General features: G+C 39.2%; 1 protein-coding gene across 1 annotated transcript; it reads left to right on the forward strand.

The window, feature by feature from the left end:
* The first annotated feature begins 922 nt into the window (after positions 1-922).
* Positions 923-12,760, forward strand: LOC311077476 (cytochrome P450 3A30-like). Its single transcript, XM_084106006.1, has 13 exons — positions 923-1,081; positions 1,815-1,908; positions 2,134-2,186; positions 2,464-2,563; positions 4,415-4,528; positions 5,409-5,497; positions 8,222-8,370; positions 8,759-8,889; positions 8,961-9,042; positions 9,126-9,286; positions 9,362-9,588; positions 10,102-10,264; positions 10,336-12,760. Exons 1-13 carry the CDS (start codon positions 1,011-1,013, stop codon positions 10,438-10,440), a joined length of 1,539 nt encoding a protein of 512 aa, XP_083962132.1. The 5' UTR covers positions 923-1,010; the 3' UTR covers positions 10,441-12,760.
* The last annotated feature ends 4,682 nt before the right edge of the window (positions 12,761-17,442 follow it).

The following is a 17,442-nucleotide window of genomic DNA, read 5'->3' on the forward strand; positions in this document are numbered from 1 at the left end:
TGACATACGCTGTTCTGAGTTCCCGTCAACTTTACGAACCACTGCTTCCTCCACAGCATCCGTCTCCTCAGCATCAGTCTCCATGGCAACAGTCTGATTGACAGCTGTGCTTGTGGAGGCATGATCCATGGCGACGGTCTGATTGACATCTGTGCTCGTGGAGACAGGATCCATGGCGACGGTCTGATTGACATTGTGCTCGTGGAGACAGGATCCATGGCGCCGGTCTGATTGACATCTGTGCTCGTGGAGACAGGATCCATGGCGCCGGTCTGATTGACATCTGTGCTCGTGGAGACAGGATCCATGGCGCCGGTCTGATTGACATCTGTGCTCATGGAGACAGGATCCATGGCGACAGTCTGATTGACAGCTGTGCTTGTGGAGGCATGATCCATGGCGACGGTCTGACTGAGTGGGGGGCAAGGTTCAAACGTTCTTCAAGTAACATAAGTTTAACGTTTATTCAAAGTTATCTGGTCTTTGATAATGTTCTCAAAACGTTAGCACAAAAACATTTATACATCTTTCATGGATTGTTTTTTTCTGAAACATTAAAGTTGGACATTCCTCTAACATCTTTTTTCTGAATGTTCAGAGAACATTCAAAAGTAACGTTTCCATGATGTTTGAAGAATGATGCTCTCCACAGTGCCGCCCAGAGCAAACCATTATTCAAGGAGATCATGTGATTTTTCTTTCCTCTGGGATTTATGACTTCAGCTCTGAGAAGCGTTCAGAAGCGAAAACAACAAACAGAGCCTGTGATATCCGAGGGAAAGAGAAACAAAACAGTAAGAGAAATAGAAAACAAACATGTGATTATTGCAGTAGTTTGATGAATAGTCTGGTCAGAGGTGAGCCGTGTGTTTGTCAGTGTGTGCAGAGGTTGCCGCTCCGGTTCTTCCTGTTTGTGTGTTCTGCTTTGGTTAATGTGTAATCCGAGATCAGAATAAAGCTCCTGCTCCTCGCCGTGTGTTTCTAGTCTGAGCGTCTCGGGATCAGCAACCATGAGCTACGGTCTGTTCTTCTCAGCTGAAACATGGGCTCTGCTCATGCTGTTTGTGGCGCTTCTGGTTATGTGAGTGATTCATGACTCTTCTTGTCTAAAATCTTTAAATCTTTAGTTATAAAATCTCAATAAAAATTAGTCATTTAGACTCATAGAATCTTACTAAAAACAAGTAAGTCATTTGAGTGTATGTAGAGATGGTTATGACATGGCTATTATTACAGTCACTGTATCAGCTGATATTCTAACAGTTAAACAGTTTGTTGCATTATTTTCCTGTTATCTCTGTAAAGCTGATTTGAAACACTCTGTATTGTAAAAAGCGCTGTATAAATAAAGGTGACTTGACTTTAACCAATTCAAAAATCTAATGCTGTATGTGTCGTAATATCTGTCTAAAATCCCAGCTAACAGCGAACGTTCTGTCAAGGTTCTCTCAAAGTTATGAACAAACGTTCTTCCAGTAACATTCATAGAACGTTAGATCAAAGTTATCTGGACTTTAATAATGTTCTCAAAATGAACGTTACAAAAAGATTAATTACATCGTTCATGGACAAAAAAAAATAAATTTTATCTAACGTTTTTTTTAATGTAACTACTTGTTTCAGAACATTCAAAGAACATTAAAAAGTAATATTCCCATAATGTTTGTGGAATGATAAAATGGAATGTTCCCTTAATGTTCGCATAACCAAGAAAAAAACCTTGATGTTTTGAACTTAATAACATAAGCAAAACGTTCTCAGAACATATTTTTGTCAGCTGTGATGGTTTTGTTCAAATTTGATGTGACTTCCAGATATGGATACTGGCCTCACAGTCAGTTCAAGAAGTTGGGAATACCGGGTCCCAAACCCATTCCGTTCTTAGGAACGATGCTGAGATATAGAGAGGTGAGTTTATTATAAAGCAAATACAGCATGAGTCTGATATTGTGTTTAACTGACCTTTGGTCACATCTGGATCTCGATGATCTACTGGTTCTCCATCAGTCCATCGCAGGTTCTTTAATGATCCATGCAAATCTAACGTGAACCTGTCTGTGTCAAACAGTGTGTTTATCTTATGACTCTTCTGAACGTGTCTGAATGTGAACTCGTCTGTCGCTGTGCTTTCAGGGGATTCATAAATTCGATCTAGGGTGTTTCAAGAAGTATGGACGAGTCTGGGGGTGAGTATGAGACTAACGGGTGACACTTCACTGATCAATCTCAATGAATCATCTGAAAGAATCATTTCAGAACATCTGAAACAGAAATAACTCCACTGTGTGCATCAGTTTAAGATGAAATGACAAACATGCTTGAAAGTTCAACATTATGAGATCAGCCGAGGATAACGATCATAATGAGACCATGATAATGACAGTGAATCAATCGTACAGTTATAATAAACTTAATGATTCTTCTGAATGTAGTGTTTTTCTGAATTGTTTGAGTTTCTCATAGTATCTACGATGCAAGGCAGCCCGTTCTGTGCATCATGGATCAATCCATCATCAAAACCGTCTTGATTAAAGAATGTTACTCTCTTTTCACCAACAGAAGGGTAAAATCACCATCATCGTCATCATTCAAGTTTTGCGAGAGAACGCATGGTTTCTCTGGGAATACAAAAGATTTGTGAGAGAACGCAAAGTATCTCAGGGAGCGCAAAATATTTAATGAGCAAACGCAAAAAGTTTATCTGGGAACGCAAAAGATTTGTGAGAGAATGCAACGTTTCTTTGGAATGAAAAATTTATTTGGAGAAGCAAAGTTTCCCCGGGAACGCAGATGATTTGTGAGAGAACGCAAAGCTACTCTGGGAAGGCAAAAGATTTGTGAGAGAATGAAAAGTTACTCTGGGAACGCAAAAGATTTGTGAGAGAATGCATAGTTTCTCTGGGAACACAAAAGATTTGTGAGAGAATGAAAAGTTACTCTGGGAACGCAAAAGATTTGTGAGAGAATGCAAAAGATTTGTGAGAGACCGCAAAGGTTTTTTGGGAATGCAAAAGATTTGTGAGAGAATGCAAAGTTTCCCCGGCAACGTAGAAGATTTCTGAGAGAACGCAAAGTTTCTCTTGGAACGCAAAAGATTTAAGAGAATATGCGAAGTTTTTTGGGAACGCAGAAGATTTAAGAGAGAATACAAAGTTACTCTGGAAATGCAAAAGATTTGTGAGAGATTGCATAGTTTCTCAGGGAATGCAAAAGATTTGCGGGAGAACGCAAAGTTTCTCTGGGAACGCAAAAGATTTGTTAGAGTTAGAGAATGCAAAGTTACTTTGAGAATGCAAAAGATTTGTGAGAGAACGCAAAGTTTCTCAGGGAATGCAAAAGATTTGTGAAAGGATACAAAGTTACTCTAGGAACACAAAATATTTATGAGAGAACGCAAAAAAATTGTGAGAGAATGCAAAGTTTCCCTGGGAACACAGAAGATTTGTGAGAGAACGCAAAGTTTCTCAGGGAATGCAAAAGATTCATGAAAGAACGCAAAGTTTCTTTGGGAAAAAAAGATTTGTGAGAGAATGCAAAAGATTTGTGAAAGAACACAAAGTTTCTCAGGGAATGCAAAATATTTAGCGAGCAAACGCAAAAAGTTTCTCTGCAAAGTTTTTTTGGGAACGCAGAAGATTTAAGAGAGAATGCCAAGCTTCTCTGGGAACACAAAATATTTAGCGAGCAAACGCAAAAAGTTTCTCTGCAAAGTTTCTCTGGGAACGCAAGAGAATTAAGAGAAAATGCAAAGGTTTTTTTGGGAATGCAGAAGATTTAAGAGAGAATGCAACATTTTTTTGGGAACACAAAATATTTGTGAGAGAATGCTAAAGATTTGTGAAAGAACAGTTTCTTTGGGAACGCAAAATATTTTTGAAAGAATGCAAAGTTTATCTGGGAACACAAAGGATTTGTGAGGGAACACAAAGTTTCTCTGGGAACGCATGATGTTTTATTAACAAAGTTCGGGAGGAGCACGTTCAAATAATTAACCTAATCAACACGAGAGGAGCGCATTCAGTTAATCAACTCAATTAACGACATAAGAGGTATATACAGCAGTTTATCAGCATCCCTCCACCACCCCATCTCCTCACTTCTAGTTCTAACAACTCCTACCACAACGGGGGGAGTGCTCTGGGTTTGGGCCAAATATCCGAGCTCGGAGCCCCCCCCCCCCCCCCCCGGACAGCATGCCAAATACCTTTACCCTATCTAATTACATGCAAGTGTGAACTCGTGAAAAAAGATTTGTGAGTAAAGGCAAAGTTTCTCTGGGAATAGAAAAGTTTTGCTAAAGACTTCAGTTAAAAAATATGAAAACATTTTAATGTTTTCAGGCCAGTGGAACAATATGTGTTAGAGATTGTGCTTGTTTTGTCATTTTATCCACATTTGTCCTCTGATCTGGCAGAACTTCCGTCTGAATGGGCAGCTGTACGACGGCGTGTCCATCGCTGAAGACGACGACTGGAGGAGAATACGCAGCGTCCTCTCGCCTTCTTTCACCAGCGGGAGGTTAAAGGAGGTCCGTGAGTCTTTATCTGGATCATTTTCATGCTAACAAGTGTTACAGCAGTAGATATTACCATATTGTACCGAATATAAGACTGTTTTTTTTTTTTTCTTGGAAATACATCTAAAAAAAATGGGGTCATCTTATATTCGGAGTCTAAACTTTTACATGTCAATAATAAAGCCGCAACAATAGGGATCGCCAAATACATGTAAAACGAGGGTTTCCCCCAGGACTGATAAATGCTGGACTGGTCATCAAACAACTCTCTCATTAAGCAGTCAAGAAATATGGTGTGTCAGAGTGTAATGTTAGAAGATGGCGAGCCCAAAAAGAAAAGCTTACCTCGGTCCTAAAAGCGGACACTTCGAAGAAACTGACAGGCAAGTGTGTCAGTACGTAGCCGAAAAAAGAAATGAGCCCTCTGACTTCAGGAAGAAACTGCTGTCTTTTAATGCGCTATTGATCAACCTAAGGAAAAAAAAAATTATTAATTAATTAAGCATCTGTCACTGTACATAAAAAAGGTAAGAAAACAGTCATAATAAAATCTAATAAATGAGAACTTCAGGTAATTTTTATGGTATACCATAAAGGGTTTCTTTTTAAATGTGATTGTTGGTACATTTTACCAGCATTTACAGTCTTATATTTGGAACAATACAGTACATCGCTTATCTGAAGCATTACTTGAAGGCAGTACTATTGTGCTACAATACAAACAAACAAGAATTCAGTTTGAGATTAATGACTAATTTGAACTGAACTACAGCATCATTCATGCTGAGGAGGATGTGTGTGTGTGTTTGATTCTTTTCTTAATAAATATCAAACATTACCTGTGTGTGATGAAGATGTTATAATGATGATGCACTTCTGCTTCTCACTCTAGATGTTTGGCATCATGAAGACACACTCTAAAATTCTAGTTGAGAATCTGAGGAAATCAGCAACACAAGGAGAAAACGTGGATATTAAAGAGTGAGACATATTGCATAATATCACAAATGCTTCTCGATATCTGAAGAAATAAGAACGGAGCTAATAGATAATTACAGATCCCCCCCTTTATGGGCGTCTCCCGACGCCCAACATAAAACCAAAACTAGACATAAGAGAGTCTTGGGGGAGGGATGGCGGGCCAGGCCCGTGATGGGGGACAGGCCTTGGACCGTGAAGCATGGGCGATGCTGGCAGGCTAAGAGGGGGCAGTTCAGGAAGCCATGGAAGTGCAAGCAGTTGCCAAGGAGATGGTACCAGAGAGGCGCGGCCTCCGTGGCCTTAACAAGGGACCTATAGCGGGTGGAGGCTCAGGTGTGGCGGCAGCCTTGGCCGGGGGCTAAGGCGTGGTGGTCATGACATGAACAAGTTCAGGCTTGACAGGCATAACATGAAGAGACTCAGGCTTGACAGGCATGATGTGAAGAGTCTCTGGCTTGGCAGGCATGATGTGAAGAGTCTCTGGCTTGGTAGGCATGACGTGAAAAGTCTCTGGCTTGACAGGCATGACGTGAAGAGTCTCTGGCTTGGCAGGCATGATGTGAAGAGTCTCTGGCTTGGTAGGCATGACGTGAAGAGTCTCTGGCTTGGCAGGCATGACGTGAAGAGTCTGGCTTGGTAGGCATGACGTGAAGAGTCTCTGGCTTGGTAGGCATGACGTGAAAAGTCTCTGGCTTGACAGGCATGACGTGAAGAGTCTCTGGCTTGGCAGGCATGACGTGAAGATTCTGGCTTGACAGGCATGACATGAAGAGTCTCTGGCTTGGCAGGCATGATGTGAAGAGTCTCTGGCTTGGCAGGCATGACGTGAAAAGTCTCTGGCTTGGCAGGCATGACGTGAAGAGTCTCTGGCTTGGCAGGCATGATGTGAAGAGTCTCTGGCTTGGCAGGCATGATGTGAAGAGTCTCTGGCTTGGTAGGCATGACGTGAAGAGTCTCTGGCTTGGCAGGCATGACGTGAAGAGTCTGGCTTGGTAGGCATGACGTGAAAAGTCTCTGGCTTGGTAGGCATGACGTGAAAAGTCTCTGGCTTGGCAGGCATGACGTGAAGAGTCTGGCTTGGTAGGCATGACGTGAAAAGTCTCAGGCTTGACAGGCATGGCGTGAAGAGTCTCTGGCTTGGCAGGCATGATGTGAAGAGTCTCTGGCTTGGCAGGCATGACGTGAAGAGTCTCTGGCTTGGCAGGCATGACATGAAGAGTCTGGCTTGGTAGGCATGACGTGAAGAGTCTCTGGCTTGGTAGGCATGATGTGAAGAGTCTCTGGCTTGGTAGGCATGACGTGAAGAGTCTCTGGCTTGGCAGGCATGACGTGAAAAGTCTCTGGCTTGGCAGGCATGACGCGAAAAGTCTCTGGCTTGGCAGGCATGACATGAAGAGTCTGGCTTGGTAGGCATGACGTGAAAAGTCTCTGGCTTGGTAGGCATGACGTGAAAAGTCTCTGGCTTGGTAGGCATGACGTGAAGAGACTCAGGCTTGACAGACATGACGTAAAGAGTCTCTGGCTTGGCAGGCATGACGTGAAGAGTCTCTGGCTTGGCAGGCATGACGTGAAGAGTCTCTGGCTTGGCAGGCATGACGTGAAGAGACTCAGGCTTGACAGGCATGACATGAAGAGTTTCTGGCTTGGCAGGCATGACGTGAAGAGACTCAGGCTTGACAGGCATGACGTAAAGAGAATCTGGCTTGGCAGGCATAACGTGAAGAGACTCAGGCTTGGCAGGCATGACGTGAAGAGACTCAGGCTTGACAGGCATGACGTGAAGAGTTTCTGGCTTGGCAGGCATGACGTGAAGAGACTCAGGCTTGACAGGCATGACGTGAAGAGACTCAGGCTTGACAGGCATGACGTGAAGAGACTCTGGCTTGGCAGGCACGACGTGAAGAGTCTCTGGCTTGGAGGGTACTGTGGGATTGCAGAGCTCCTCATCCGCAAAACCAGTAAATGATGAGCCGATCAACAGAAGGATATAGTCCATATATTGTCCTAGGGGAAAGTGAATTTTCCCCCCAGGCAGTCAAGAACGAATGGGTTCAATTAATTTGAATAATGAATAAATAATGGGTTAAAATTTTATTTTAAGGCAATATCATTTAATTCAATTCAAATAAAGCCCACAGAATTCATCCTCATAATCATCTATGCATTGAGCCCCTTGTCGGAGGTGAAGCAAACAAACTGCTGGGTTCATGGTTGGTCTTGTATTCCGTAACATCTGTCCACTGGAGGCAAGTTTGCAGAACCAATGTGTAGTTTATTGATAATCCAGAACAAAGACTTGACTTGGCATGACATGAAACTAGACATGGGATGGTTGATACCGGAGCTCCAATGCTCCGATGCTCTGACGCAGTTTTCAAAGCACTATCGTATCACATACTGTACCGATGCTTGTATCGAATCGACAATACCACGTGATTGATGATGTTTGAAGTTTCGAACACCATGCAGTATCTGAAGGCCGGAACAGCTGGTTTTAGGAGGCACATGGCATGATCACATAAGGGCAAGGGAATCACGTGACAAGACAAGAAACATGACTGTGACATGAAACATGTACCAAAAACCAAAACTAGACATTACACCTCACCAATCACCTTTAATAACCTCCTGGACAGTGGAAACATTCACTACATATACAGTATATAGGCAGTATGTTTATCAGATGAGAACAATAATGGCTTTCTCTTGACTGCATGTGTTCAGGTTCTTCGGTGCATACAGTATGGATGTGGTGACCAGCACAGCGTTCAGTGTGGACATCGACTCCCTCAACAACCCCAAAGATCCATTTGTGACCAACTTAAAGAAAATGCTGAAGTTTGACTTCCTGAACCCTCTGTTCCTGATCAGTGGTAAAGAACTCAACTAGGCCTGTCAGATAACACACTTCAAAAGCTTTTTTCTTGGTTATGCAAATGTTAAAAGAACATTCCATTTTCTCATTTTGCAAACATTATGAGAATGTAAATTTTGAATGTTCTGAAACTAGTAACATTTAAAAAACGTTAGACAAACGTCCAACAAAAATGTTTAAAGAAAAAACACTCCATGAACGATGAATAAATAATGTGTATGTGCTAACGTTTGAGAACATTATTAAAGACCAGAAAACTTTGAACGAACATTCCATGAATTTTTATGGAAGAACATTTTTTTAGAACTTTGAGAGAATCTTGCCAGAACATTAGCCAAAGTCCTGAGAATGTTCCCTGTTAAGAGATTTTACAATTTCTTCTGTAGCTTTGTTTCCTTTCATCATCCCGGTCCTGGAAAAAATGAATTTTTCATTTTTCCAAACATCTGTGACCGATTTCTTCTACTCTGCCTTACATAAGATCAAGTCTGAAAGAGCATCCAATGACCAAAAGAAGGTACAACAAACACTTAATCTGAAGAACTGTAAAGTTATGATGTTTTAAACCACTCTTCTCAATTCCTGCAGAAGAGAGTTGACTTCCTGCAGCTGATGGTCGATTCTCAGACGGCAGGGAAAACTCAGCATGGCGAGGAACACACAGAGAAAGGTGAGGCATCTCAGATGGTCAACCATAAGAAAGATCTTTCTTCCATATGTGAAGACACATACCTTAAACCGTGTCCTGTGCAGGTCTGAGCGACCACGAGATCTTATCGCAAGCCTTGACCTTCATCTTCGCCGGTTACGAGACCAGCAGCAGCACTCTGTCGTTCTTATTCTACAATCTCGCAACCAACCCAGAGGCCATGAAGAAACTGCAGGAGGAGATCGACGAGACCTTCCCAAATAAGGTAGTACTCCATTGAAACACTTGTTGGGATCGGCGTGATGAGTTTGAGACTTTAATCATTGATTGTGTGTTGAAGGCCCCAGTGGACTACGAAGCCGTCATGAACATGGACTATCTGGACGCCGCGCTGAACGAGTCCCTCCGGCTGTTCCCTGTCGTAGCTCGACTCGAACGGGTCTGCAAGAAAACGGTGGAAATCAACGGCGTCATCATCCCTAAAGATATGGTCGTCATGATCCCGACCTTCGCTCTTCACAGAGACCCGGATTACTGGAGCGACCCCGAGAGCTTCAAACCAGAGAGGTCAGGACGGGTTTCTCCTGTTTCTCATCATACAGTCAAGCTCCACCAGCCACAATAGAGCGCAACAGTCGGGTCTGGAATTGAAAATCCCATTAATTTTCTCCATAGGGGAATTGATTTTTAATGATAACTTATAAAACATTAAAGACAGACCTTACTGTGAGCTACAAGGTTGTTCATCGATGACATTCCACATTATTTTAAATTACTTTTGCAAAGGACTGTTTATCAGCAGGAATCCTGGTGAGAAACTACATTACCCATGAAACCAAATAAATCTCAACAATCAAAACAATCAAAACAATCAAAATTGCACTTAGACTTTTTTAACGTCCAGTTTAAAAAAAATTTAAACCAAATTTGTATTATTGGTTATGTGAACGTTCCATTCTTTAAACATTATGTGAATGTTACTTTTTACCTGTTGCACTAGGAACCCAAGGTTGGTTCTTTAGAGTAATTGTCTGTATAAATACTTCAACCCAATGTGACTCTTTCCTGCCTTATTAACAGGTTCACTAAAGGAAACAAGGAGACCATTGACCCCTACATGTACATGCCCTTCGGCCTCGGCCCCAGGAACTGCATCGGGATGCGATTTGCTCAGGTGACCATGAAGCTGGCGATCGTGGAGATCCTGCAGAGGTTTGACGTCTCAGTGTGTGCGGAGACACAGGTGAGCAGAGGGGTTGGTGTCTGGTAACAGGAGGACGTTCGCTCACACTGACCTTCTCTTGCTCTTCACAGGTTCCTCTAGAGCTCAGCTTCAATGGTCTACTGATTCCCAAAGACCCCATCAAGCTCAAACTCAAGCCTCGGACAGCTTCAGATGTTTGTAACAACAACAAATAGTAACGCAGCTCGTCCGCTGCACACTTCTCTTTCAGTCCGAGGAGAAGGTTTGATGGGTCTTTTTATGGCAAGCCGTTTTAACATTTAATCCTTAAAACCTACTAGTATCTATTTTCATGCTACTAGTACTTATTATTTTAGATACTAGTATCTATTCCATTAGGTACTAGTACTTATTCATTCGCTTCTAGTGCTTATTTTTTAGGTATTAGTGCCTATTCGTTAGATACTGGTGCTTATTCTTTAGGTACTGGTACATTTTTAAAGATACTAGTACTTATTCATTAGATACTAGTTCTTATTTATTAGATACTAGTTCTTATTCCAATAGTGACTAGTTTTTAATTATACCTAACTTGTTAAGAAAAAAATAGATCTAGTGCTTGTTTTTTAGTTACTAGTAACATTTAAGATCGAAGATATCCTTACCTTAATAGATACTAGTACTATTTAAATAATCAGTATGCAAATAATATGTGTAATATTAATGACCCAACAACATATCAAAGAAATGACACAGGAAACGGACTGAAATGCAGAAGGCCGTTTTTATAATAACAGTATAATAATAGGCAAGGCAAGTTTATTTATATAGCACATTTCATACACTATGGCAATTCAAAGTGCTTTACATAGAAAGGAATAAAATGATCACAAAATAAAAGCAAGGAAAATTAAAACCATTTTAATGGTATTATTATGGTATATTATAAAACATTTAATGTATATGCATTTGTTATATAATGCATATACTCTTATTTTGACATGACTCGCATTCTCAGATGCAGATTAATATGCCGAATTTTTGATTGAAAGGAATTATGAATGCTCACCAAAAATCCCAATCTCTGGGTATTGTGGTTGTTTGGCTGGTGGGTATGAACCAGTTTTTTTTTAAATCTACTTAACTGTTGTTTGGATTTTATTATTGGCAGTTAAGTCTTTATTATAGCTTACTGTACATTCAAAACAATAAATGTCATATTAAACATACATATTTTCTTGCGTATTTGCTAACCAATTAGCTAGATAAACCAACATAGCCAGTTTCTTACGAAAAATCAATCTTCTATAACAGGGATGTCCAATCCTGCTCCTGGAGGGCCACTGTCCTGCAGAGTTTAGCTCAATCCCCAATTAAACACACCTGAACCAGATAATCAAGGTCTAACTAGGCATTCTAGATACTTCCAGGTAGGTGTGTCGAGGCAGGCTAGAGCTAAACTCTGCTGGAGTTGGCCCTCCAGTGGCCCTCCAGGACTGAGTTTGGACACCCCTGTTCTATAGCCTTAGTTTAGCCTGCATTACCATATGAACTCTGATTGGATGGTTGAGAGTATACTCATGTTTATGTAATGATCTGTTTGAAAGATATCTCTTAATATTTTCTTACTAGTTCCTTACGAGGTTGAAGTTATCTGCAAATAAATAGATACTAGTAACTATTCTGTTTTGATATCATCTAATAATTTATTACTATTAATTATTCCAATTGACTAGTATATTTTTAAATATTACTAATAATAAGTATTAATTAGATGCCAGTACTTTTTTGTAATTTATTGTATACAATTGTATACAATTACTTCTCATTCGATACTAGTACCTATTTCATAGATTCTAGTAGTTATTTATTATACACTAGTATCTTTTTAATTGTTACTAGTAATATTTATTATCTTATTAGTCACAACTGATTATTTATTCATCTTATGTTATGACTAGTCAGAACGACCACTGGAGAGTTCAATTAAAAATCTTCCTAGTAAAATATAAAATCTTACTATTAACATTTGGAATAAATACTAGTATATAATAAATAGGTACTAGTATCTATGAATAATACTAGTAGCTAATTAATAAGTACTAGTGTCTATTTAATAGGTACTAGTATCTAATGAATGAGTACCAGTATCTTTTAAAAAGGCACTAGTACCTAAAAGAATAAACACAAGTTCTCTAATGGAATAGATACTAGAATCTAAAAAATAAGTAGTAGCATGAAAATAGATAGTAGGTTTTAAGGATTAAATGTTAAAATTGCTTGCCATAGTCTTTTAAAATAAAAGAATAGACGTAGTCTCTAGTCTTCAGTGAAGAGGAGGATTCGACTCTGAGGTTCTCAGGGCCATTCGGACTCGGACTGAGAGGTTTAGTAACTTTACTTCAGTAGTGAATGTCAGACGAATTCTGTTGTTCCCTGAGACTCGTGTTTAAGGGTTTTACTTTGATGATTGAGAAAACACCAGAAATGAGATTAACTTGTTAAGAAATTATATGGAAATGAGTTTATCAAAGAAATAAAGTCTGCAGAAATGTATCTGATGTGTGTGTCGTGTCTATTAAAAACAATCACTGAACCAATTCACTTTAAACAGAGTTTGAAAAGACTCACAGAAATGAATCAAACTCACCAACTGTAACAATGTTTGTGACAAAACGTTAAAGTTGGACATTCCTCTAACATCTTGTTTCAGAATTTTCAGAGAACATTCAAAAGTAAAGTGCCCATGATGTTCTGGACTTTCTGAACGTTTTGAACTTATTAATTAAAAAAAATATAATAAAAAAAATACATAGATATAAAAAATAAAAAATTAAAAAAACGAAGAAATTAAGAAAAAATACATAAAAAATATAATAGTTATTTATGCATTTATTTATTTCCCCTTTTATTTATTTTCACATTTATTTATGTATATGTTGAACTTGACATACATGATGATGCATATGTGACTGTGTGTATTTGTGTGGATGGAATCACACTGAGAGCAGAGCAGGTGGAGTACTTTACTGGGCCTGGGACAAACACGACCAAAAGCTGGTTTTACACAGTGCATCAACATTGCTCAGATGTCTTTAATGAAATAAACAGTAGTTCAGAGTTCACAAGCAAGTTAACACACACACTCTCCATTTTATCATCACAACATGTAATGTTAGGATATCATGTATAAATGAAGCGATACAAGTGTTGCTTCGTTTCTGTTCTTTATTTTACAACTGCGCCACATGTAACAGCATGAACACACACTGTCTTGACTCACTGTCTACCGTATATTCCTTATTAGCTACACATACCACAAACAGGTACAAGTTTCTCTATATATTACCGTATATAACCTAACAGATTCTCAAACTATCATTACACAAATAACACATATTGACTCCAATGACAAAATTAGGAACTGAAATACAAATGAAGTAAACTTGTGTGTAATAAAAGTCCAACCTTGCACTTGAAAACAATCTAAACTCAGTTTTTATGACGCAGCAGTCTCGAGACCGATTTCTGCTTTCTCTGACTCGTCTCGGACTTGTTCCTTCAAAGACTCGGTCTTGACTCGGTCTCGACCCTTCAAAGACTCGGTCTTGACTCGGACTCGGCATAGGCGGTCTCGTCCCCATCACTAGTCCACTAGAATACATACCACTAGAAATTTTTTATTTGCTCTGCATGTCCTATCTATGATTTAAAAAGTCAGGGTGGGCTTAACATGTTGATGACAGAGCAGCACTGTTGAAGCAGTTTAGAAAAATATGCAGAAGATGATGCATGTGGTAGGGATTTTTTTAATGATAGTAAAAGCATAGTCCATATTAAGACATTAAGACTGCTCCTCTAAACAATTCCCAATCTAGCTTAGTCTGTAGGCCTAACTGTTGATTATTAACTGGGGTGATATTAAAGGAGAACTCCGGTCAATTTTAACATTGAGCTCATTTTTTTTGTACATTTGGAGTGCTGTCAATACAGAGAACAACGACAAAAATCGGTGTTGCCTACACCGTGTTATCCTCTTTTTAAAATTTGCACCCTGTTGACTTCAATGGGGCACGTTTTAAACCTGCTTTTAGCCTCTTAACATCCTTGATGTGTCATTACAAGTGCACAGCTAATGTGAGTGATTCCTTCAGCGTGAACACGGGTGAATCTGACTGCAGTAGATGTGAAAGATATCAATAAAAGTTATGTTATTTCAGCCAGCGCACATACCTGTATTTACATCCTGTTTTCGGTCGAAGTCCACAGTAATCGATTGTCGAGTTCACGCGCGTGATCATAGGTAACTAAACCTATGCGCGTGAACTCGACAATCGATTACTATGGACTTCGACCGAAAACAGGATGTAAATACAGGTATTAGCGACCCGACTCGGTCTCGACCCTTCAAAGACTCGGTCTTGACTCGGACTCGGCATAGGCGGTCTCGTCCCCATCACTAGCAGCAATTATTGATGCAACTTACCAGCAGCGAGAGATGTGAGACACTCCGCCCGCAATATCACGCACTCAAAGTAACAGCCAATGTCGAGTTTTCCCAATTTATGTATTAATTTAACAACATTATTGAAACTCTGTTACACATATATTTAATAAGATTTTTAAAAAATGCCCTTGGAAATCAGTTTATCGCGGAAATACCACCTCTTATGGAAAAGTTTGTTTCTGTTGCTGTCAACATTGTTTTTGGAAAACACATTAAAAGTGCAGTTAGCTTCTGTGTACGGATCTACAATGCATGTCATGCAATGTGTGTCTCACTTAGCTGCTTGTACATGATGCACCTTTTGTTTGATTTAATCCCGGATAATTCCAATTGATGATTTAGTCTAAATTGTGTTAATCAATCAGTATCTAAGAGCAGCATCTTTGGAATATGCGTTATATATTTAAGCATTTAAATTGTCACGTTGCGCATGCAAAATTAGGAAATGTGAACTGAATTTGCAGTCGCGTTTCAAACGCATTGATCAAAATGATTGTCTCATCGACAATAAACACAAGCTCTTATCAGCCTCATCCAGCACATTTACATGAAATGTGTTTTAATAGTTCAGCTGATAATTTCTTCTGGATAATAGCTTCTGTTCATGTGTGCCAAGACATTTTAGAAATCCTGAACGGCAGATGTTTTACGGCCATATCCAGAATAAAGAGTAGTAGGCCTATGTATGGTAAACCTATATACATACAGTTAGGGTGATATTAAAGGACATAAACCGTGATTTAAGATTTTGGCCATATTGCCCATCTCTAAGTCATTAATTCCCTGCATGACCTGTACAGGCACATCAACAAACCTCTTGCGTTTTGTTTGATCACACCACAAGGTGTCACTGTGGCCTCAAAGCTTCAGCACTGCCACTCTGAGCTCGATTGCTATGTCTGAGGTAAAACACGCCCCCCTCATTAGCATACAGAGAAAGAAATGTAGAAATAAATAAATGTGGAAATAAATAAATGTGGAAATACATAAATGTATACATAAATACATACATACATAAATAAATGTGAAAATAAATAAAAGTGGAAATAAATAAATGCATAAATAAATAATTGAAAAAAACTAATAAATGTGGAAAAAAAATACAATTATACATAAATAATGAAATAAAAGTATAAATACTCATTTATTTTTGTTTTTGTTTTTTACATTTCTTTGTTTATGTATTTTTGATTTTTTACATTTCTTTGTATGTTTATTTATGTATTTATTTATTTATGAATATGTCAGGTCTGGCATTCCATATCAGAGAACATTCAGAAATAATGTTTTCATAACTTAATGGGAACATTAACAAAACGTTCTTAGAACATATTTTTGTCAGCTTGGTTTGTACCACTTCTATAATTCAAAGTGACATCAAAAACCTCAAATGCCTTTAAGGCCATAAATGTCACAATCAGCTGCTGGGTCATTATTTTGTAGAACGAAAAACTATGTGATGTTTCTCTGTTTCTGTATTTCACTCTTATCAGCAGTTCAAATCAGTGCATTGACTGAGTGCTGTAGGTCACTACACTGTAAAAATATATATTTTCATGATTTATCCAAATCAGCTTAGGTTCACAAACGTTGTTCAGAAGACTTCATAGTTTGAGTTTGTTGAATAAACTAATCTCTTTCATTGTATCAACTCAAATTGTTTTTTTAAATTACTCAATCTTGAGGCAACGAGGTTAGGCTACTTTAAGTCAAACCAACAAATATTTTTTATAGTGTGATTGTGTTTTTAATAATCTCTGTGCATGATGTTAATCTAATGACATATAATATGTTTTAATATGAAAATTAAATTTTCAAATGAAAATAACATTTTCTGAAGTGTCCTCACGTTATGTTTTTCGCTGGAGGAAATCAATAGTGTGATGATGGGTGAACGCAGCGAATACTTTACACTGGATGGGAAGCTCTCGTATCGCTCCTGCATCACATTATGTAAACGGCATTTATGACAAACTGTGACACACGGGGGCCAAGATGGCGCTGTGTTAGGTGGACACGCTATTGAACGTCTCGTCAGGAAAGTTTGAAATAGGACGATTATATAGCCATTATAATTTGACAGTTACTATTTATGAACGTGTAAGTGATTGCCTTCTTCATTTTAACCTCCTTGCGCCAATTCATCTATGGGAAGAAAGAAAAAATAGACAAACTTCGAACGTGACAGCACACGCGCCCATGTCAACTACGGAGCCTATTCAAATTGCTGAAGGGAACGATAGCGCCGTTTCCTCTGTGAATGTGATTTCATCGAATAATGCTGATGAACACAACTGGTTCGATTCGCGCCCCGATTTGAGTGATCTTCTTGCTACTCCCCTACCTGATACTCCCTTAAAACCTCCAACAAAAAAAATAAAACGGGTAAGCATGGAAAGTAACGGCTCTTCAGCAGAAATTCTGGCGGCCATTCGTGAGCTTTCTGGCAAATATGAAGAGATGTTACAGAAAATTTCTGCGATTGACACAAGGACTGAATCTACGGCTAAGTAGGGCTGGGTTTCCCGAAACCTTCTTAACGCTACGTCATTCTTAAGTTACACCTTAAGCTGTACCTTATCGTTAATACGTGTTTCCCGAAACGTTCTTAGTTAAGTATACCTTCTGTAAGTCATTCGTAAGGTTGGTCTGGACCGCTCTTAGCTTCACCTTATCACTGTTGCAGGTCTATATGAATATAATTCTGAAGTTTTAATACACCCAGACAGTG

The sequence above is a fragment of the Abramis brama genome (assembly GCF_963993115.1).
Source record: "Abramis brama genome assembly, chromosome: 2".
In the NCBI taxonomy this organism is placed as follows: Eukaryota; Metazoa; Chordata; class Actinopteri; order Cypriniformes; family Leuciscidae; genus Abramis; species Abramis brama.

Coding starts and splice junctions, on each gene's coding strand:
- LOC311077476 (XM_084106006.1), top strand. CDS start 1,011: ATGAGCTACGGTCTGTTCTTCTCAGCTGAAACATGGGCTCTGCTCATG. Junction 4,529..5,408: donor CCAGCGGGAGGTTAAAGGAG/GTCCGTGAGTCT, acceptor TTCTCACTCTAG/ATGTTTGGCATCATGAAGAC. Junction 9,287..9,361: donor ACGAGACCTTCCCAAATAAG/GTAGTACTCCAT, acceptor TGTGTGTTGAAG/GCCCCAGTGGACTACGAAGC.